Here is a 24,243-nt window from a genome sequence, read left to right on the forward strand (position 1 = left end):
AAGGTCACGATTGGCTTGTGGGTTATCTGTCATCTATTTGGTGTGTGCTACGGCCCAAACAGTAGCCTGTGTAAAGTTGGTTTAATAAACCGTCAATTCGCAAACTCAAGCCTCTGTCTGGACAATTGTTCATTTATGATCTAGTCAGGTCATTACATTGGTGTCAGAAGTCAAAACGTTGATACAAGTTAGCCAGCTAGATAGCTGACTTATGTGGCTAGCTACCGTAGGTGAGAACGGGGATTGAAAATGCTTCGAGGGAATCCGAAAGTGAAGGTGGATGTAGGGGACGATTATGGCCAAGGAGGTGCGTGTGAATGGACGTCGGGGGCTCTGTCTGAGGAGATCGCCAGGGCGTCGGAGCGCAGAGGCCGCTTGAGGGAGGACGTTAGAGCGATGGCGGCTGAAGCGGGCATGAGTGCTTCGTCGACTGTATTTCGCGCGGATTCTGGTGGGCGGACCGAAGTGGTGACGTCGACGCGGCGTGACGAGGAATCTGGGGCTCAGGATGTAAACAAACATGGCGGCGCCCAGTTCCCGGCTGCGTCCGTATCTGTTAAGACCCCGAAGTATTCCGGTAAGGCGGATTGGGAAGCTTTTCATGCTCAGTTTGAACTGTTAGCTCATTTTAGGGGTGGTCGGATGAAGAAGGGGCACTGCAGTTGGCTTTATGCCTCACGGATGAAGCTCTGGCCTGTTTGATATTGATTAGCCCCGAGGACAGGCATGATTATGGTGCTTTAGTGGGAGCACTGAGGAGGCGCTATGGACAGTGTGTACAGCCCGGGCTACTGCGCTCCGAACTGAGTAATAGACGCAGGCAGCCTGGAGAGCCTCTACGGGTGCTAGCTAATGACATTGAGAGCCTCTCTCGGCGGGCATATGCTCACATGCCCCCCTCCGTGCAGAGCGAGCTAGCACGGGACCAGTTCATACAGGCGCTCTCTCCTACGGAGCTGCGCATACAGACCCAGCTGGCTCATCCTGAGTCATTGCAGACAGCCTTGGAGATGGCTTTGGAGAGGGAGCTGGTGTGGGCTGGGGCTTCAGCTGGGGCTTTGGTGGGGGTGCAGGGAGACACACCCTCTGTGCGAGCTGGGGGGCAGAGCAGCCCGGAGCCGGAAAAGCCTGCTTGGGTGGCCGAAATGACAAAACTCATTCGTGCTGTGTCGCTACAGGCGGAACGAAACACACGCCCTGGTCCCAGGGTCTGCTGGGGTTGTGGCCAGCCAGGCCATCTGCGCCGAGATTGCCCCATGTCCCCCAGAGCTCAGGGAAACGGCTCGGGGTCCGCATAGACCGGGTAGTGCGGACCCCTGGCTTTCTATCCCAACCACCATCATCTTCAGGAGGAGCCCACCGGCACAGACGGGGAAGCAAGGCTCCACTTCCCCCAGAAGCAGACGAGGGCAAGCGGATGGAGCCTGTTGTTGTGGTGGGCCGGACCTGTGTTGGGGACTTTTGTCATGTCCCTGTCACTGTGGAGGGGGTGCCCTGCTCCGCCCTGGTGGACACTGGGTCCACAGTAACCCTGGTGAGGCCAGATATTGTGCCAGGTTGGACTCAGTGTGAGCCTACAACTGTGCAGCTCCGCACAGTCACAGGTGAGCTGGCACCCATGAAAGGGAAGGGAATAATGACTCTGACAGTAGGGGCAGGACTGTGCGTCATCCTGTGTGGGTGGCGGCTGTGCAGGACCCTTGTATCCTGGGGTTGGACTTTCTTAGGAGCACAGGCTGCCAGTTAGACCTAAATAGGGGCACACTGAGCTTCCAGGGAGGGACGGAAGTCACCATGGCCCCCCTAATGTCACATTCACTCAACCCAACAAACCCTTTACTCCAACAGTTAAAGCAGCAGAGACTCATGGCTGCGCCCTCCCCCACAGCTGTGTGTGACTTTTCCCCAGTCCCCCTGTCACCTACGGCGGTGTGTTACATTCCCCAGCTAACTCCATGACACAGCCCTCTGTGAGCCCGGGCCGCACCCCCAGCCCAGCTACCCCAGATGGGAGAGGAGAGGACACTGTCTGCAGTGAGGGAGATATGGGGAGGAACTGTGTTGGTCTTGACCCTGAGCAGCAGGAACGGTTGTGGCAGTTGCTGTTTGAATTCAGAGACAGCTTTGCGTTGAGTGAGGAAGAGGTGGGTCAGACTCATCTGGTGCAGCATGAGATCGACACAGGTGATGCTCGACCCATCAAGATGCGTCCCCGCCGTATCCCGCTGGCACGCCAGGAGGCGGCAGACAAGGCTGTGTTGGAGATGCAGTGGGCAGACTTCATTGAGCCCTCAGACAGCCCCTGGGCGGCGCCAGTCGTCATGGTTCCGAAGAAGGGGGGCAAGCTGAGGTTCTGTGCGGACTACAGGCGGCTGAATGAGGTAACCAGGAAGGACTCATACCCCATACCACGTATCGATGAGTCGCTGGACCTGGTTAGGGGGTCCTCCTGGTTCTCCTCACTAGACCTCCGCAGTGGCTACTGGCAGGTGCCCCTCTCCCCAGAGGCCAGAGCCAAAACTGCGTTCTCCACTAACAGAGGACACTGGCAGTTCAAGGTCCTGTGCTTTGGCCTGTGCAACGCTCCAGCTACTTTTGAGCGTTTGATGGACAGGGTGCTGGATGGCATCCCCCGACAGCAGTGTCTGGTATACCTCGATGACATCCTGGCCCATGGCAGCTCCTTCCAGTCAGCCCTGGGGGCGCTACGGCGTGTGCTGGAGAGGGTGGCTGCCGCAGGTCTGAAGCTCCACCCCGAGAAGTGCCACTTCATGAGGAGAGAGGTGTCCTTCTTGGGCCACCGAGTGGGGAAGGAGGGGATCAGCACCATGGAGGACAAGGTAGGGGCTGTCAGAGACTGGCCCACCCCCACCGACCAGCGTCAGCTGAAGAGCTTCCTGGGCCTGGCCTCGTACTACAGGAGGTTTGTACGGGGCTTCTCAAGCGTTGCTGCTCCACTGAACCGCCTGCTGCCGAAGGACAAGGCTTTCACTTGGACAGTGGAGTGTGAGGAGGCGTTCAACACCCTCAAACGTGCACTGATCGAGGCCCCCGTGCTCGCCCCCCCTGACCTCACCTTGCCCTTTATCCTGGACACAGGAAAATAACCTCACACTCAACGTCAACAAAACTAAGGAGATGATTGTGGACTTCAGGAAACAGCAGAGGGAACACCCCCCTATCCACATCGATGGAACAGTAGTGGAGAGGGTAGCTAGTTTTAAGTTCCTCGGCATACACATCACAGACAAACTGAATTGGTCCACTCACACTGACAGCGTCGTGAAGAAGGCGCAGCAGCGCCTATTCAACCTCAGGAGGCTGAAGAAATTCGGCTTGTCACCAAAAGCACTCACAAACTTCTACAGATGCACAATCGAGAGCATCCTGGCGGGCTGTATCACCGCCTGGTACGGCAACTGCTCCGCCCTCAACCGTAAGGCTCTCCAGAGGGTAGTGAGGACTGCACAACGCATCACCGGGGCAAACTACCTGCCCTCCAGGACACCTACACCACCCGTTGTTACAGGAAGGCCATAAAGATCATCAAGGACATCAACCACCCGAACCACTGCCTGTTCACCCCGCTATCATCCAGAAGGCGAGGTCAGTACAGGTGCATCAAAGCTGGGACCGAGAGACTGAAAAACAGCTTCTATCTCAAGGCCATCAGACTGTTAAACAGCCACCACTAACAGTGTGAGTGGCTGCTGCCAACACACTGTCATTGACACTGACCCAACTCCAGCCATTTTAATAATGGGAATTGATGGGAATTATGTAAATATATCACTAGCCACTTTAAACAATGCTACCTTATATAATGTTACTTACCCTACATTATTCATCTCATATGCATATGTATATACTGTACTCTACATCATCGACTGCATCCTTATGTAACACATGTATCACTAGCCACTTTAACTATGCCACTTTGTTTACTTTGTCTACACACTCATCTCATATGTATATACTGTACTCGATACCATCTACTGTATGCTGCTCTGTACCATCACTCATTCATATATCCTTATGTACATATTCCTTATCCCCTTACACTGTGTATAAGACAGTAGTTTTGGAATTGTTAGTTAGATTACTTGTTGGTTATCACTGCATTGTCGGAACTAGAAGCACAAGCATTTCGCTACACTCGCATTTAACATCCGCTAACCATGTGTATGTGACAAATAAAATTTGATTTGATTTGATTTGAAGCAATGTGGGCATGGGTGGGGTGCTGGCCCAGGTGGGGCCAGAGGGGGAGAGAGTGGTGGCGTACTTCAGCAAAACATTTGACAAACATGAGAGCCGCTACTGTGTCACCCGGCGGGAGCTCTTGGCTGTTGTGGCTTCCGTCAAACACTTCAAGTACTACCTGGGTGGTCTGCCCTTTACTGTAAGGACTGATCACTCTGCTCTCCAGTGGCTCATGTCTTTCAGAGAGCCAGAGGGGCAGGTGGCACGCTGGTTGGAGGAGCTTCAGCCGTATGACTTCACGGTGGTGCACAGGGCAGGGGCACGCCACTCCAACGCCGACGCCATGTCCCGTCGGCCCTGTACTGCAGACGGCTGCCGCCACTGTGAACGGAGAGAGGGACGGGAGAGAGAGCTGCGGGCAGAGGAGGGTGTCTGTGCCACAGTGTGTCGGGCGAGCGGGCCTGTCTGCTGTGAGCTGCAGACTGTCGACGTGGCTGAATGGCGGCAGCAGCAGGGACGGGACACAGACCTACAGCCAGTGCTACAGTGGGTAGAGGCGCAGGTGAGGCCACCATGGGAAGAGGTGACAGCGCTCTCACTCGCGACCAAAGGGTTGTGGTCGAAGTTTGAGAGACTGCGGCTGGCTGATGGCGTGCTACAGCGGGCATGGAAGGAGTCAGCTACGGGAGAGGAGAGGTGGCAGGTGGTGGTCCCAAAAGCATTGCGGGAGGCTGTGCTCCAGAGTACTCATGGGGGGGTGGGGACTGGACACTTTGGGGTCACAAAAACACTGCGTCGTCTCCGTCAGGGCTTCTACTGGGGGCAGCACAAGAGGGATGTGGAGGACTTTTGTCGCCGCTGTGACAACTGCACAGCGAGAAAGGGCCCCCCAGGCCGCTCTCATGCTCAGCTCCAACAGTTCCCAGTGGGGGCTCCCATGAAGAGGGTGGGAATGGATGTAGTTGGGCCGTTCCCCACCACAGACAGTGGAAACCGCTGGGTGCTCACGGCCATGGACTATTTCACAAAATGGCCCGAGGCCTATGCTCTGCCTGACCAGGAGGCAGAGACCATCGTCGACGCCCCCTGACAGCGGGGATGTTCAGCAGGTTTGGAGCTGCAGAGTCCATCCACAGCGACCAAGGCAGAAACTTTGAGTCCTGTGTGTTCGCCACCATGTGTGAGAGGCTGGGTATGCACAAGACCCGCACTACTCCTCTCCATCCTCAAAGTGATGGCCTTGTGGAGCGCTTCAACAAAACGCTTGGACAGCAGCTGGCCATCGTCTCTTCCAAACACCAGCGTGACTGGGACAAGCACCTGCCTATGGTCCTCATGGCATGCCGCTCCGCTGTCCAAGACTCCACTTCCTGCACGCCTGCCCTCCTCATGCTGGGGAGAGAGATCCGCACCCCTGCGGAGATGGCGTTTGGTCGGCCCCTGGATAGCCCTCATGTTCCTCCGGGGCCGGAGTATGCCCGGAGACTCCAGGACCGCCTGGAGACAGCCCACACCTTCGCCAGAGAGCAGCTGGTGAATGCAGGTGTGAGGCAGAAAAGGAACTATGACGTGCACACCCGGGGAAGGCACTTTGTGGCTGGGGAGCTGGTCTGGGTCTACAGCCCCTAAGGAAAAAAAGGCAGATGCCCCAAGTTGGACAGTCACTGGGTGGGACCCTGCAGTGTCCTGGAGAGGGTAGGGGAGGTTGTGTACCGGGTGCAGCTTCCTCCCAGGGGGAGAAAGGTGGCACTGCACCGGGACAGGTTAGCCCCATACAGAGGGGCCTCTTCTCCCCAAACCCCAGGAACCCCCACAATTCCCCTCTCTGGCAATGACATTCTCCAGGCACCCACCCTCAGGTGCCGCAGACAAGGCTCCAGACAGCCCACTCCCCCTGTCTCCCCCCCCCTGTGTCACCGCGTGGTTCCCCAGAGCCACGGACTGTATTACCCGTTCCCGCTTCCTTGTCACCCATATCCCTGCCTTCATCCCCTGGGTCCCAGAGGGGCACTCTGCGACCATCACGGCCACGCAGGCAAAGGAGACCTCCGGGTCGCTTCAGAGACTTTGTTTGTTCCCTCGGGGACGAGGGACTTTGTGGTGGGGGGGCTGTGTAGCGACCCGCACAGACAGCTGTGTGTTATGTGTTAGGCTAGGAGGTGGTTGTGTTGTACTGACCAGTACCCGGTGTTCGCGGGGTCCGACATGTCAATCAACCTGCTATCTGCCAATCACGGGAATGCCTGGAATGTTCTGATGCCGGGCATCCTGGTGGTTGGCGGAGTGGCGTGGAGGAGGGTTGGGCAGGGGGGTGGAGCATTGGAAGTTAAGACCAGGTTCAGCCTTTGTTCTCTCTCTCTTACGTCTGGGCTTCACAAGAGAAGGTCACGATTGGCTTGTGGGTTATCTGTCATCTATTTGGCGTGTGCTACGGCCCAAACAGTAGCCTGTGTAAAGTTGGTTTAATAAACCGTCAATTCGCAAACTCAAGCCTCTGTCTGGACAATTGTTCATTTATGATCTAGTCAGGTCATTACAATATTGTACGGAATACATTTGTACTGTAGTGAAGCCGTCTCTATAGTAATGCAAGATCTCTTTCATGATCATGTGAAACGTTAATTGCTATGGAAATGCTGGGATGTGTTTTTCAATGATGTTAAAGGTAATTATGATGCAACTATGACGGCGATACGTTATGGATTACAATTATCATCATGAATATTAAGGCTATACTCACTACATGTTACACACATAGACACTCAGCCATGCAAATTGGCAGAGTTATTATTTATTTGGACAGCAAACATTATAGTCTTACTCTTATACAGACATCGTACACTCTCACTAAATCACATCCAATATCATACACATCAACCTAATCAGATTTATTACACATATAATATCTTGACTCAATTTTCTAACATCTGTGACATTGGCTCACAGGCGAACAGGAAAGGGAATAAAACAAATATTGCTAGAAACTGTTTCTTGAATTTTAAATATCAGACATTTGAAAGCTCTACTTTTGACCGAGAATAGTATCTAGTTATGGTAAGGGGTGAAATAAGTATAGCCAGTTATAACAGATTATTAAAAAAAGAAGATCAGTGATTATGTGACTAAAAGAAAAGGAATATAACATATACTGTTTACAGGAAACTCACTCTACATCCTTAGGTGAAGTTGTGTGGAAAATGAAATAGGGTGGTGAAAATGTTTTATGTCATGGACACAGGAACTCAAAAGATATGATGATAATAATTAACAAAAATGTCAATGTGCAAATAGTCAGGAATCGCAAGGAACGTGGATATTTTTGAATATGAAATTGGACGAAAAAGAGATTTGGCTCATTCATCTATATGGTCCAAATCAGGATGATCTATACTTCTTCTAAAATATTTATACCCATTTATTGAACTTACAGGCAAGAATTGGTCAAATCATTATGGTAGGAGACTATAACACAGTGTTAAGTACCTCAATGGACCGTAAAGGAAATTACTCTCCATACTATCATCACCGAGAATTCAAATATATTATGGACATTAGAAATAGTGAATATTTGGAGACGAAAAAACCCTGACCTAGTGGGATATACATGGAGAAGACTTAATCAAGCTAGTCGTCTTGACTACTTTCTTGTCTCGTTCCCCCTTCGTATTGGTCTCAAATATACTAGCATAACTAGTCTTACACAGAACCACCGCGGACCCATAGCAAAATTACAGGCTATAAAACGTGTCCCGGTGCAACATGCTTAGCTCTGTCCACTGGGGCGTGGTTTACGGAGCGCTCTCTGAAGTAAACGCTCCTATCGTATTTCAACCGATCGAGTTGTCACTACACAAGCATTCCCCGTCATCAATTTGGGCACCGTATAGTAAGAGTAACCCAGCCAACCTATAGACAAAAAAGAATCATTCACCATCCCAAGCGCTCCTTCTTGGCTGTTGGTGGGTTAGCTAAAGAGAATCTAGCTAGCATTTATGTATGTTTTTTCTTGTTAGCCGTGTATTTTGGAATTACGGGTGTTTGGCTACTTCAATCGTATCCCTCGTAGGTCCAAAATGCCTAACATAAAGATATTCAGCGGCAGCTCTCATCCGGACCTTGGCCAGAAAATTGCGGACCGCCTGGGACTTGAACTGGGGAAGGTTGTGACTAAAAAATTCAGTAATCAGGAGACATGGTAGGTTTTGTTTAAGCAATTGAGATCTGACCGAATACCAGTTATATTGCAAGCAAACGTTAGTTATTTTTGACAAATGTGTGAATTGTAGTAATTGTTTGCCAACGTTAGATAACGGTGAGTTTAAAGTTAGCCCACATGGCCAATTGAAAGTGCGAGTGAGTGGTCGTTGTTGCTAGCTATAGTAGCTAAGATTAGTTTACCACAAACCGGGCATTGGAGTTTAACGGCGGTTGGCTTCTAATACTGGTACATGTTTGTATCTAGTTAACTAGTTGTTGGCAATTTTAGATTTACCATCAAATGAGACCGGGTAAGGGAAGGAGGCCTCGAACTTCAACTCCCAAAAACCGTTTGGATTGTAGTCGTGGGATGTCATTTCAATGACCTTTCATGGGATCGTCACTTGTTGCCACAATGTCAAACCCCGCCTATTTCTAAAATACAGAATCAAATGTGATTTCAAATCTCTACTTAACGTTATGCCTAACCTTACAGTAAGACCAAACAGCAAATGTTAACATTTTACGATGTCATTTTTACGATATAGCCGATTTTGACGTTGTGGCTGCTATCTAGTGGAAACCCCTTCGTGGCCCTTTACGTGTATAAATGGCTAGCAAGCAGAGCGGGCGCGTTAACCTTCTCCCGTTAAACCATTCACAGTGATTCACATACCATTAATTGTCCCTCACGTGTGAATAGTATGTGCTACTTCTGCATGGATGCCGCGTTCAAGTGCTATTCGGAACTCAGAAATGTATGGTTTGTTAACTTGCAGCACGTGTATAACTACAGCCAGTTAGCACGTCTGACATTTCCGAGTTTTTAAAAAGTTCCGACTACTACTTGAACGCTGCACGAGATCATGGCATCATCACCATTATTCAGGTTGACTGTTGGTGTTTCAAGACAACTGTGAACTCGTACTTCAGGGCGGAAAGTAGGAACTCTAGAAAGATGCCACGTTCAAAACAACTGGAAACTCGGACAAAATACGAGGTCAAATCATGACGTCAGAGATCTTCATGTCGGAAATGCAGAGCTCTGTAAATTGTTTCCGAGTTGGATGAACGTTAAAATCGTTTTTTTTCCGAGTTCCCAGTTTTGAACGCACTGAAGTCTGAGATATCAGAGTTCCCAGTTTTGAACACGGCAAGAGGCCAGAGTTTCCGATTTGAATTACCTTTAAACGACCCCCCCCCAGTTTTCCGAGTTCCAGTTGTCTTGAATGCTCTGAAGTCGTAGATTTCCGAGGTCCCAGTTGTTTTGAAAGCGACATTTGGCTAGCGAATTTTACATCCTCCAAGTAGTGGGAATATTTTTTTGCTTAATTGACTTCTGGCCAATTTGTCAGGCTAAAAGCTTATAATTGTATTACTCTACTTCCTTTTGATGCTAGCACCCACACTGACCCTCTAGCAGTAGGTGAAGTTGGTAGGCGATGTACTCTGTTGCAACAAATTATTTTCCATCCATCACAGGAGTTCAGTCTTATCAAACCAATTTAAATTATTTTCATATAACCATATTAGTACTTCTGAGTTGTACTGTGTTGTAAAATGGTCCTGTTTGACAGTAGACATTGGACTTTGCTTGCTTGTTGCAGGGTATAAGTAGCAGGTGCCTTTGACATGTGAAAAGCTTAAGAATATTGTTTACCTGGAGGTTTGTAATAATAGCCCTCATCCTGAGTGTTGACATCCATAGGGTTCTTCAATATCCTCTGTTTCTTTTTCAAGTTATATTGTTGGTATAATGTTAGATCACAGAATAGTTGGTAGAGCAGAAATGTATGACTGTGAATATACAGAACATTAATTCGTTGAGTTCTATGAGTTCCATGATTCTATGATCTTATTGTTTCTCTACCTGTTATGGGCCTGTCACCATGTATAGTCTACTGTCTGACACCACATGATTTACTCCTGCAGCGTGGAGATTGGGGAGAGTGTCAGAGGAGAGGATGTCTACATTGTCCAGAGTGGTTGTGGTGAGATTAACGATAACTTAATGGAGCTCCTCATCATGATCAATGCCTGTAAGATTGCCTCTGCCTCACGAGTCACGGCTGTCATCCCCTGTTTCCCATATGCAAGACAAGACAAGAAGGACAAGGTGGGGGTGAGGGAAACTTAAATCGTTTGTTCTTTATTCACAGCACCAACACCCTACAGGGGTTCCCAAACTTTTCTGGGCCACGACCCCATTCTCACATCCCCAATCATGTTGGCATTTTTGTTGTTGTAATTAACTGCCAATGTTAACTTTTTATTTTTGACTCCAATGGCAGTCAATTGAAAAACATTCTAATACTATTTCTGATTGTCTTCTCAACTTATCACATACTTTTAATGTGGGGCTATGAAAGTCATTTGCAAATTAGTCTGATATGTCTCTTCTCACTGCCACTAATGTGATGGGTGTGCTTGATGCATGTCGCGTCAGGGGGTGTGGTCGAAGTGCGCACCTAATCTCTGCTGTCACATCCAACCTGGATCTATATTTGGTTTTAATGCAGACAAGATCACTGAATGCAGCTTCACACAGATATGAGCTGGCGAAGGGTACCATGAGTTGTAATGCTTAGAGGGAGACTGCAGGTTATTCCCTTTGAGTCGGGAACAAAAACGCCTATGTTGTCTGCAGCATTCGGTCACATGACTGCTTGATCAGATGTTTGATTTCACTTACCGGCATGTCGACTGAGTCAGGATTGGGAAGTAGGTCAGAAAGTGCTCTTCCAAGTGTTGGAGGTGAGCAGCCATCACTCGTGTGGGACACTTACTGATTCTGTTTTCTGTTAGAAACATGCACAGCTGAGGAATGGACTCTCCAATAAGAATTCTATCCACCGATTCACTCATCTGTAAAATGTTTTTGTATTTCCCCTCTGCTTGCGTTCAGTTTCCCAAATATGTCTGTTACATGACAACAGTTCATCTCTCAATGCGAAAAAATCTTTCCAACACTCCCTCTCGATAACTGCCACGCCTTGGTGTGAAATTGAACATCGTCATGCTCTGATCCCATATCTCCACAAAGTTTTGCGAACGGGTGTGTGCAGTGGATGTAGTTTACAATCAAAGTTACCTGCTGCAATTTATCTCAGTGTTCTGTGCTCAGCTCTTTTGCCGCCAGTTGCTCTCAGTATATCCATATGGGAGAGGGAGACATTCATAACTAGAGTGCAGAGGCTTGCCCTGCCCCGCCTTAGATTGAGCCCCATCTGTGCAAAAGTCCACCGTTTGAGCCCATTGACTATGTTTTTCGTCAATATGGCCACGCAGCACACTGAACATCTCCTCTGACGTTTTATGCTCTTGAATCGTGAGACCGAGCAATCGGTCCTGGTAAATAGCATTCCCTGACGTGTGTAGCGAACAAAAGTCAGTGCATGGGCATCTCGGCCCTCACAGCTAATGTCCATTTGGAGAGTATAAACTGGGGAGTTTGTCATTCAGTCAGTTTTCTTTTGATTGCTAGCAATAGCATTAATTCTTAGTTTAACAGTGTTATCTGACAAAGGTATTGATGTGAGTTCCTGCACCTCTGCCTCCCAACACATTGTTTTCACTATATCAATTGCGTTCTGTGACATGAACGTCTCTGCAATAGTGTGTGGTTTCATAGCGTAGCGGGCCTAGCAATTCACAGTGGGAATGAAATTCTCCCGCGACCCCATTTTTAATATCAGGAGACTGCAAATGGGGCTCGTAACCCCTAGTTTGGGAACCGCTGCTCTGCACTATCAATATCAATCAGTGAGTGATTTGATTTGATTGATCTCAGCAAATATTTGACTGCTTTTCAAAAATGCCCTGTTGGACGAATCACTTTGGTTGAATGGACTAACTAGGGTTGCACATTTTGGGCAATATTGAGGTGGAAACTTTCTATGGGAATTAATGCAAATATATGCAAATTATTAATACCATTTAGGTGTTTTTTGAATTGCATATATTTACCATTATTATATGGAAACAGAAACGTAAGGTAAAAGGTTTATAAATATAATAATAATAATATATGCCATTTAGCTGACGCTTTTATCCAAAGCGACTTACAGTCATGTGTGCATACATTCTACGTATGGGTGGTCCCGGGAATCGAACCCACTACCCTGGCGTTACAAGCGCCATGCTCTACCAACTGAGCCACAGAAGGACCACATAAGTAGACATAATTGCAAATGATTAAATCCTTCCAATAGAAAAAAAATTATATGAATTGAACTTTAATTGAGTTGACTCTTCACATGGGATGATTTCACTGAACATCAAAAGAAAGGGAATATTGAATGATCTCAATGATTCATCGCATCTCCCAAAAACATTTTCAATGTGCATCTGTAAAATGAAAACCAAAGCTTTAGTTTTTACTGTCTTCCTCTCAGGCTTCCATGTCTTCTCCCTGGACCTCCTCAATGTCCACCTCTTGAACATCAGACTCTGAGGTCTCATCTTAACTGTCACTTTCCAACCTTTTTGAGAATGGCTCATTATCTGGCTCAAATTTGCCTGGATGGCCACCAATTTTTCTATCCTTGTATTGGTCAGCCAGGTGCGTGCTTTGGTGTGTGTGTGTGTGTTCCCAAACAAGAACCAGTTGTGCTCTGAGGCGGCTGATGTTGGTGTGATTTGGAGGATGATGGAGGCAACGGGAAGAGCCTCCGATCCACAAAGTCCCTTCCACCAGGTGGCTGATGAAATATGTTGGCACAACTGCTATATTGCATCTCCATCCAAAAGTCCTTGCTTGGAAGTGTACTTCGCCAGACTGCCAAGAACCTTGCCCTCATCCAGGCCAAGGTGGAGAGACACAGTAATGATGACACCATAGGCCTTGTTGATCTCTGCACCAGATAGGGTGCTCTTGCCAGCATACTTGGGGTCCAACATGTACGTTGTGGCGTGTATGGGCTTCAGGCAGAAGTCTTTGCTTTTTGATGTATCGCAGAACTGCAGTTTCCTCTGCTTGGAGCAACAGTGAAGTGGGCAGGGCAGTACAGATTTCTTCTCTTACATCTGCAACATCAGACAGTATGGCATTGTCTCCCTCAATCTGTTCAATGGCTAACTGCTATAGGTTTCAGGTTGCTTACCACTCTCTCCCAAAATACATCATCCAGGAGGGTCCTCTTGATGGCAGACTGTGATATGGCCATTTCTTGGAGAGACTCCTTCCCCTCCAGGAGACTGTCAAACATTTTAATTATTGTTGTTAATTATTCCTTCCCCACAAACATTTGACCACCCATCAGAGATGATTGCAAAACAGTCTGCTTTCTCTATGATTTGCTTGACCTTCACTTGAACTCTGCATCCAGAAAATGAGTACATAAAGCATGTCTGGTTGGAGGGGTGTATGCTGGGCGAAGAACCTTCAGAAATCTCTTCCAATACACATTGCCTGTGAGCATCAGAGGTGAACCAGTTACATACACGGCTCGAACAAGACATTCATCAGCATTTCTGACTACGTTCCTCCATTGAGTCCAAAAAACTTCTGATTCCAGGAGGACCATGAGCTGTTATCGATACGGTGTCTGATTTATAATTTTCACCTCGAATAGAAGTAGAGGGACTCTTGTCAGAGGTTGCTTGTTGTGAGTGCTGAGGGAACTTTATGCACTTGGCCAGATGATTCTGCATCGTTGTTGCATTCTTCACATATGATTTGGCACAGTATTTGCAAATGTACACAGCTTTTCCTTCTACATTAGCTGCAGTGAAAAGTCTCCACACATCAGATAGTGCCCGTGGCATTTTCCTGTAAAGATTAGAAAAAAATGAGCAAAAAAGTAATAATATAACTCTGTACGGAAATAGTTTAGCAGTTAGATTAAACAACTCCTTTCTAAGATATATTTTTTTGAATGAAGCATGTATGGAAACAGGTGAATTAACACTTCAGTTAGCAGGCTCAAGCAAGCTAAAACCATGGTAGAAAAAACTAACTAGCAGAAATTAGCAAGTTAAATATGATTTTAACACACTTTGCTGTAGGCTACTATTAACTTGTTAACAAAAAATAATGTGATCTAAAATATATTCACCCCACCCAGTATTGTAATGAAAACTGACCAGAAAGCATGTAGTCATTGGCTCAGACAGTGTAGTAGTGTGGGCTAAATAGCATCTCATTAGTGTGCAAGATCTTGAGAATCAGCTGTACATGTGATGGAAGAGTGCACTGTGCATGCAGAGGGTTATAATTCCATTGAATTGGGGATAGTTTAACCAAAATATGCCACACGACCTATAATTAACTTATGCATGCTGCACAAAAAAATGGTTCACTGTTAGCTCATTCTTTTGATGAATTTAAGCAACATTTCCAAAATTCCCGGGCTTAACTTCCTCATAAAAAAATTCTGGAAAGTTTCCGACCCTTTACAACCCTACTGACAAAGCTAATTCAGAAAGGAGATGGGTATTCCTCCTTTTTAATATTTAAAAAATATATAATTACAGCGGCTCAATGGTCCTTCAGGCATTGTATATGCATAGAGGTTAATAATGTTCTTCTTCACAGAGTCGGGCACCCATCTCTGCAAAGCTGGTGGCAAACATGTTGTCAGTGTCAGGAGCCAATCACATTATCACCATGGACCTGCATGCCTCGCAGATACAGGTGAGCAATCTGGCACATTAGTTGTCTCATTCCATCAGTATATTGCAGTCACTGGTGTAGGATTCACAAGTAACATGTACAAACTATTCATTAGACTATACTTGTGTTACATACTATAATGAGCCACATTACATTTTCTCCAAAAAGCTGTTGCAAGTAAGGAAGTTTGAGGACACTGACTAATGATCCTGTATCTTATCATGGTTTTGCTCTCTGTACGCCTCTGTAGGGGTTCTTTGATATCCCTGTGGACAATCTATACGCTGAGCCAGCTGTGCTGAAATGGATAAAAGAGAACATCAATGAGTGGAAGAATTGCACCATTGTGTCTCCTGATGCCGGAGGAGCAAAAAGGTAAAGCAGGTACCAATGGGCCTACAGATGCTACATCAATTCAAAGGGACAGATTTTAGTTGTTAGAAATATCAGCATGTTGAAAGGATGATTGTGGATCAATTCATTAACGTGTTTATTACTTTCACCTCGTTCATTATTACAACCATTTAGTTGTAATAGGCAATAATCTTTTTGATACTGTCATCAGTGCATGTGCTTGTAATTTGCGATTTATCATTATAGTAAGAAACCGGTTTATAATTCCATGTTAATTGTAATGTGATGTAACTTTGGAATAATTGACATCATCTGTAGTACCATAACCTCACCAATCTGTGGATTCCCCTTGCAGGGTCACCTCTATAGCAGACAGGCTGAATGTGGACTTCGCTCTCATCCACAAAGAGCGAAAGAAGGCTAACGAGGTGGACCGCATGGTCCTGGTGGGGGACGTGAAGGACAGAGTGGCCATCTTAGTTGATGACATGGCAGACACCTGCGGCACCATCTGCCATGCTGCAGATAAGTGAGTCACTACTGTGTTTTAGCTGCATAGATCTTTACAGAGCAGAGACTGAATATTCAATCTTTAAATGTACAACCGATACTGACGAACTATTACATTTGTTTAGGGAACAGTCTCTGAAAATATAAATTGGATAGCAAGGTTGTTTACAAACAAAATGGGGTGAATTCGACCTATTTTAATTTTAGTTTACTTTTTAGTTTGTCTTTTTTTCCTTCTGGACATCCAGGCTCGTCTCTGCTGGAGCTACAAAGGTCTACGCTATCCTGACCCATGGGATCTTTTCAGGCCCTGCCATCACCCGCATTAACAATGCCTGTTTTGAGGCTGTGGTTGTCACGAATACCATCCCACAGGAGGACAAGATGAAACACTGTTCAAAAATACAGGTCAGAATAGGGCTGGGCGATATGGAGATTCGCAATATATCTTTTTGTACAATTAAAGGTAAAATACACTGCATGTGAAACAGTCAGCAATAATGTAATGAATTCAGGGCTTGTGAAATTATACCTAGGCTAAAATATAAGCCTTCCATAACCATAAGACCCACTAATAATTAGTGCTCAGCGACTAAATGAAATGTAGATTATTTTTTGTTTGTTTTTTAAACAACTGACAGAAGTTTTTTTTTTTTCCCCTTCTGAGCTCAAGGCGCACGTTGCACAGTTTCTCTACAGATAATTCAGATCCCATCCTGAACTGTGATGTAGTAGGGAGTTGTAATTTCCAACAGGCCAATATTCTACATACAGTACCAGTCAAAAGTTTGGACACGCCTGATTCAAAGGTTTTTCTCTATTTGGACTATTTTCTACATTGTAGAATGATAGTGAAGACATCAAAACTATGAAATAACACATGGAATCAAGTAGTAACCAAAAAGTGTTTAAATATTTTAGACTCTTCAAAATAACCACCCGTTGCCTTGATGAAAGCTTTGCACACTCTTGGTATTCTCTCAACCAGCTTCACCTGGAATGCTTTTCCAACAGTCTTGAAGGAGTTCCCACATATGCTGAGCACTTGTTGGCTGCTTTTCCTTTACTCTGCGGTACAACTCATTCCAAACCATCTCAATTGGGTTGAGGTTGGGGGGTTGTTGAGGCCAGGTCATCTGATGCAGCACTCATCACTCTCCTTCTTGGTCAGATAGCCCTTACACTGCCTGGAGATGTGTTGGGTTGTTGTTTTGTTGAAAAACAAATGATAGTCCCACTAAGTGCAAACCAGATGGGGTGGCGTATCGCTGTGGTAGCCATGCTGGTTAAGTGTGCTTTGAATTCTAAATAAATCAATGACCGTGTCAACTGGAGGTCGACCGATTAATCGGAATGGCCGGTTTTAATTCGGGCCGATTTCAAGTTTTCATAACAATCGGTAATCAGCGTTTTGGGGTGCCGATTATGGCCAATTATATTGCAATCCACGAGGAGACTGCGTGGCAGGCTGACCACCTGTTATGCAAGTGCAGGCAGCAAGGGGCCGTGGTAAGTTGCTAGCTTGCATTTAAACTTATCTTATATAAAAAAATATTTAAAAATCGATCTTAACATAATCGCTAGTTAATTACACATGGTTAATATTACTAGTTTAACTAGCTTGTCCTGTGTTGCATATAATCAATGCGGTGCCTGAAATTGTGTCACTTCTCTTGCGTTCATTGTAAGCAGAGTCCGGGTATATGCAGCAGTTTGGTTTGTTGCGAACTGCGTGAAGACCATTTCTTCCTAACAAAGACTAATTCATTTGCCAGAATTTTACATAATTATGACATAACATTGAAGGTTGTGCAATGTAACAGCAATATTTAGACTTAGGGTTGCCACCCGTTCAGTAAAATACGTAACGGTTCCGTATTTCACTGCATGAATGAACGTTTTGTTTTCGAAATGATAGTTTACGGATTTGACCATATTAATGACCCAAGGCTCGTGTTTCTATGTGTTTATTATATTATAATTAAGTCTATGATTTGATAGAGCAGTCTGACTGAGGTGGTGGTAGGCAGCGGCAAGGCTCATATGCATTCATTCAAACCGCACTTTCCTCCGTTTGCCAGCAGCTTTTTGCAATGCTTGAAGCACAGTGTTGTTTATCACTTCAAGCCTATCATCTCCCGAGATTAGGCTGGCAATACTATAGTGCCTATAAAAACATTGAATAGTCAAAGGTCTATGAAACACAAATGGCATAGAGAGAAATTGTCCTATAATAACTACAACTTTTAACTTCTTAACGGGGAATATTGAAGACTCGTGAAAAAGCTTTCATATGTTCTGAGCAAGGAACTTAAACGTTAGCTTTTTCAAATGGCACATATTGCACTTTTACTTTTTGCAATATTATATTACTTTTTGCACTTTTTTGTTTTTGCATTATTTAAACCAAATTGAACGTTTCATTATATGAGACTAAATGGATTTTATGTATTAAGTTCAAATAAGTGTTCATTAAGTTTTGTTTTAATTGTCATTATTACAAATATACACAGTTGAAGTCAACGTTTACATACACCTTAGCCAAATACATTTAACTCCGTTTTTCACAATTCCTGACATTTGATCCGAGTAAAAATTCCCTGTTTTAGGTCAGTTAGGATCACCACTTTATTTTAAGAATGTGAAATGTCAGAATAATAGTAGAGAATTATTTCTTTCATCACATTCCCAGTGGGTCAGAAGTTTACATGCTACCAAATACTAGTTGAGTGTATTGCCTTTTAAATTGTTTAGCCTTCCACAAGCTTCCCACAATAAGTTGGGTACATTTTGGCCCGTTCCTCCTGACAGAGCTGGTGTAACTCAGTCAGGTTTGTAGGCCTCCTTGCTCGCACACGCTTTTTCAGTTCTGCCCACACATTTTCTATAGGATTGAGGTCAGGGCTTTGTGATGGCCACTCTAATACCTTGATTTTGTTGTCCTTAAGCCATTTTGCCACATCTTTGGATGTATGCTTGGGGTCATTGTCCATTTGGAAGACCCATTTGCAAACAAGCTTTAACTGATGTCTTGAGATGTTGCTTCAATATACCCACATCATTTTCCTACCTCATGATGCCATCTATTTTGTGAAGTGTGCCAGTCCCTCCTGCAGCAGAGCAACCCCACAACATGATCCTGCCACCCCCGTGCTTCACGGTTGGGTTGCAAGCTTCCCCCTTTTCCCTCCAAACATAATGATGGTCATTATGGCCAAACAGTTCTATTTGTTTCATCAGACCAGAGGACATTTCTCCAAAATGTATGATCTTTGTACCCATGTGCAGTTGCAAACCGTAGTGTGGCTTTTTTTTATGCCGGTTTTGGAGTAGTGGCTTCTTCCTTGCTGAGCGGCCTTTCAGGTTATGTTGATATAGGACTTGTTTTACTGTGGATATAGAAACCTTTGTACCCGTTTCCTCCAGCATCTTCACAAGGTCCTTTACTGTTACTCCGGGACTCATTTGCACATTTCGCACCAAAGTACGTTCATCTCTAGGAGACAGAATGCTGAGCAATATGACGGCTGCGTGGTCCCATGGTGTTTATACTTGCGTACTATTGTTTGTACAGATGAACGTGGTACCTTCAGGCGTTTGGAAATTGCTCCCAAGGATGAACCAGACATGTGGAGGTCTACAATGTTTTTTTCTGAGGTCTTGGCTGATTTCTTTTGATTAATCGGTCAACCTCTAATGTGGTTTCCAGTTTGCATAGTATCCAGTGTAGTTATTTGAGGGCCATCGTGGTATCGGCTTGAGGGGGAATATACACGGCTGTGACTATAACCGAAGAGAATTCTTTTGGCAGTAGGTCTATAGAGATGAGATGACTCAGAATGGGGAAAACGTCATCAAATAAAACATAATTTACATAACTGAAATATTTTATTAAAGTAATGTGATTCAATTAAGTGACAGGCAATCACTACCATCATGGGACTTTAATTGTTTTTTAGTCTTGTGTTACAGCATTCAATCAAACTGATTATTTACATAATCGTACCGACCTCAAAGCACTAATAGCTCAGCAGTACCACTAATAATTTAATTATTTTATCAAAATAGGTTAACTTGCTTTTTAAAATTTTTATAATCACTGCTCTGGCATTCAAGTCTGAAAATGGCTAATAATGATCAACTTAGCAGGCAGTATAGAAAATGAACACGGGCCTCATAAACATCTCTCAAGCACAAGCCCATGTGCTAAGAAGTAGCCAGCTAATCTTTATATTTAAAGTCTAGCTAATTTGGATCAATTTGCTTGCTAACAAGGTAGACAGTTGAATAATTAACACACCCTTCTGTCAGTCTCCAACTGTTTGAACAGCATGACAGACTATCCACTTTGTTCAGATGTTGAATTCAAGTGCCTACCTTATTTCTCAGAATGAGAACGAGTTGCCAATTCCTTATATAATTGTTGTTTATGCTCATTGCACATTTTAGAAAATAAGTCTGGCTAAAATACTGCTAGGGGTAACCCGCACTTGACAAACTGAGCATTCATTTTCCAGACTCAATATTCATTGATACTCCTGTTTTTTCAGTGTCTGCTCATCGAGGAGTTTGAGGAGTTGAGGGACAACCTTTCCAATGATACCCTTTTTAAGTTCTTGTCTATTACAGTAAAACAATTTCTCAATGTGTTTCGGTGTCCAAATGACCGATTCTGTTGGGCCAAACCTCAAATGCAAATTGAAACCTTCTCTGACAAGTGATTTTCTTTCATCTTTGTTGTGTGTGTGATAATAGGAATGTACACCATCGCAGAAGTGAAAGCGACAAGACCATATCGACATGAGCTGGGCTTAAGTGGGCTTATTTTTTAAATAGAGATTCTTGTGATGTAGGCGTTTGGAATATCGCGCTAAAACATAATTAATTTGATAAATCGCCCAACCCTAGGTGTGAATCCCTGCCTCAGCACCTAACGCTTTACTTGTTGTTGCAGGGTTTAGGTCACTTTGGGAATTTAAACATAATATTTTCTACAATAATTTAATTGTAGTTCATTTTCTGAACTGTAAGAAATTCACTGAAAGTGGCTGGCTGAAGTTTGGACAAATGTTTTGCTTTCACAAATAGCAGATCACATGACACCAGGTACAGAGCACACATACCAACCTCCCTCCACTCCATAGCAACCTCTTTAAACAATGTCCAATGATTGACAGCCTGCTGCTTAGATAATCTTCATTTCCTTGACTCAGCATGTTGCCTTAACTACAGGATCTGCTTGATGAATTCTTACTGTGTTTTGCATTGTCCTCGTCTCTTTACTGTGTTGAAACTATGCTACAGTGTCTTCAGAAAGTACTCCGACCCCTTGACTCTTTCCACATTTTGTTATGTTACAACCTTATTCTAAAATAGGATTTAAATAATTATCTACACACAATACCCCATAACATGTAACAACAAAATGGGGGAAAAGTCAAGTGGTCTGAATAATTTCCGAATGCACTGATATATTACACACCTACTGGTGTTTAGTTGACCAATGGCTTTATCTTTGGCGGTTTGAAGTGATCTGTGAGGCAATATTCAAGAAGTCTGAGTGAGATTCTGGTTTGTTAATGTTTTCTCATTTCAGGTTATTGACATCTCCATGATCTTGGCAGAGGCTATTCGCCGGACACACAACGGGGAGTCTGTGTCGTATCTCTTCAGCCATGTTCCCTTGTAACAAGGTGAACCTGTACCAAAGGAGGGATGTCTGGAGCACCACAATCACAGCCCATTCATTCATTTCCCGTGTCAAGAGAAGGGATGGAAGTAGTTAGTAAATACTCCTACCGTGGGGTAGGCTACTTTTTCCAATATTCTGTTATTGCACTGGCTATCTACAGGTTTGACCTTTTTGACTTGTCAAATGCAGATTTGAGTTACTTTGTGTAATAATATGCCAGGTTGTTACATTTAAGCATTGTCTATTGTAAGATTGAAAGTTGTAGTTTACATTGCTGCTGATGCCCCATTTGAGAGAAACGCTCCAAGATGGCTAGTTCTGTTTTATGAGCTTGTTTGTTTTTTGTCACTGATATTTTTTTATATTGGGGGGGACATGAAATGTGAAGCTACCCACTTGTATTTCCTAGACAGTATTTTTAATTTTACGACAAAGGTGCTTTTGGCACAGTTGTTCAAGAATAAAGCAGTGTGTATTGTTTACATCCTTGCTTTAGTTAAGCTAGTCTTCAGTTGTCTTTATACTAAATAAGCTTGTTTTTTATGCGATATTCTAGTAAGCGCTGTTCACAATCCGTTAAAGTGTCCTTAATTCTATGCCTTGGCATGTTGATACCATGATTTAAATATTTAGTTGCATGGTTTTATGTAATTGTAATCAAAGCATCACTTGCTGTGCGAACACACTGTACAAAACATTAGGAACACCTTTGCAGTCAATTTGTCTGGGTGTGGACTGTACAAGGTGTGAAGTGTTCCACAGGGATGCTGGCCCATGTGTGAAGTTTGGCTGGATGTTCTTTAGGTGGTGGACTATTCTTGATACACACGGGACGCTGCTAAGTGTGAAAAACGCAGCAGCGTTGCAGTTCTTGACTCAAACCGGTGCATCTGGCACCCATTCAAAGGCACTAAAATATTTTGGTCTTGCCCAATCACCCTCTGAATGGCACACAAGCAATGTCTCAAGGCTTTAAAATCCATGAACTTGTGTCCTCCCCTTCAGCTACACAGATTTTGACGTGGATTTAACAGGTGATCTCAAGAAGAGCTAGCTTTCACCTGGCGAGTATGTCACAGGTGTCAACTCATTCCATGAGGGCAAAGTGTCTGCTGGTTTTCGCTCGTCCCTTGTACTTGATTGATGAATTAAGGTCACTAATTGGCAAGGAACTTCTCACACCTGGTTATCTAGGGATTAATTGAAAGGAAACCGTAAACCTGCGGACACTAGGCTCTCCGTGGAATCAATTTGAAACCCCCTAGTCTGTCATGGAAAGATTTTGTACACTGTGTATACCTAATGAATGTGATTCAATGTCTCTTGCACATCTGCCATCTTTTATTCATCAAGCAATAAGGCCTTTAATGCATGGAGCTTCTAATGTTGCTGTCACATTAATTTAGCTTTACTAACCCAAGTGGTTTTGCTAGGTATTGGAAAGTTCAAATTATTAAAGGAACTTCAGCGCGGGAATCCTTCGGGCACTCGCTGCTTGGGGTAGCATGCGCCCCGTCAACTTCAGTTTAGTCTTCGTCCATTTAGAAAATGACTGCAGTTGAGCAGTTCAAAATCCTGCGTATGTGTAGGGCCTAATTTTCCCTTTTTGATTATAAAGTGTTGTCAGCCATATAACTCTCAAACACGACTATCTAACTGGTAAGCGCAATACACTGCAAGGTCGTTATACCCCAGAATCAAATCTTTATGATGTTTTTAAATTAGTCTGATTTTTGAGCTGAAACTAACTCCCTTTAAAACCCAGTCAACTCTAAGAAAGACATCTGCAGATTGATTTGAGGATCCTTGTTGCCTTATGTGGAAAATGTGCAGGATTTAACATTGCTTCCATGATATGAGAGATCCTGCCCTCCACAACATGGATACCTGAAATGGATTTATTGGGTTATGATCTTGGAACAATAAAATGATATCTGTAAGTTTGAATCGTTTTCATTATTTCTGCTTTTTATCTATGCAATTCAAAGTGAAACTATGATTGGGGAACAGCAGAGATCTGTCTAAAGTTGCTGTTTTTATATGTATGCATTATATTCCTTTGCTGTAATAAACCATTTATTTTGGGGTAGATGCATCACACAAAAACAGCGCATGCCTACCACCAAATACTGAGAGTAAAGTAAGGTGTCCACAGCAGCTGTAGTACTAGGGCAGTAGTAGCCTACCTGGCGCTGCTGACAAATTCAAAATGAATGGAACAATCTGTAAGGGGGAGGGGGGAAGGACTTTGGCGGTTGGCTGACTCCGGTTGTCTACCGTTATCAACTGGTCTTGTGTGGTGAGGAGTATCAAATAATGGCTATCAAACAAAAACACTTTTTACTAATGGTGCCATATATTTGATTGTTATACATATACTACGTGTAGCTAGCAATTTCTATTGTTAGAATAGGAGAGTGTGTGGTGTGTATGTGTATATATAATTAATTACAGTTGAAGTCCGAAGTTTACATACAGTTATGTTGGCGTCATTTAAATGTAGTTTTTCCAACCACTCCACAAATGTCTTTTTATCAAACTACGGTTTTGGCAAGTTGGTTAGGATATCTACTTTTTGCATGACCCAAGTAATTTTTCCAACAATTGTTTACGGACAGATTATTTCACAACTCCAGTGGGTCAGAAGTTTACATGCACTAAGATGACTGTACCT

At 44.5% G+C, this 24,243-nt stretch overlaps 1 protein-coding gene across 3 annotated transcripts; it reads left to right on the plus strand.

Moving 5' to 3' along the window:
• The first annotated feature begins 7,974 nt into the window (after positions 1-7,974).
• Positions 7,975-23,516, plus strand: prps1a (phosphoribosyl pyrophosphate synthetase 1A). Of its 3 annotated transcripts, none has more exons than XM_035782435.2 (7): positions 7,975-8,398; positions 10,333-10,516; positions 14,936-15,034; positions 15,264-15,388; positions 15,723-15,896; positions 16,126-16,285; positions 21,474-23,516. In XM_035782435.2, exons 1-7 carry the CDS (start codon positions 8,277-8,279, stop codon positions 21,564-21,566), a joined length of 957 nt encoding a protein of 318 aa, XP_035638328.1. In that variant the 5' UTR covers positions 7,975-8,276; the 3' UTR covers positions 21,567-23,516. The 3 variants fall into 3 exon arrangements, with proteins under 3 accessions (XP_035638328.1, XP_035638327.1, XP_035638329.1); XM_035782434.2 differs by having other exon boundaries at positions 7,976-8,398; positions 10,333-10,522; XM_035782436.2 differs by lacking the exon at positions 7,975-8,398 and adding an exon at positions 9,684-9,835 and having other exon boundaries at positions 10,333-10,522.
• Positions 23,517-24,243: the final 727 nt, after the last annotated feature.

The sequence above is a fragment of the Oncorhynchus keta genome, chromosome 12 (genome assembly GCF_023373465.1).
Source record: "Oncorhynchus keta strain PuntledgeMale-10-30-2019 chromosome 12, Oket_V2, whole genome shotgun sequence".
Lineage (NCBI taxonomy): Eukaryota > Metazoa > Chordata > Actinopteri > Salmoniformes > Salmonidae > Oncorhynchus > Oncorhynchus keta.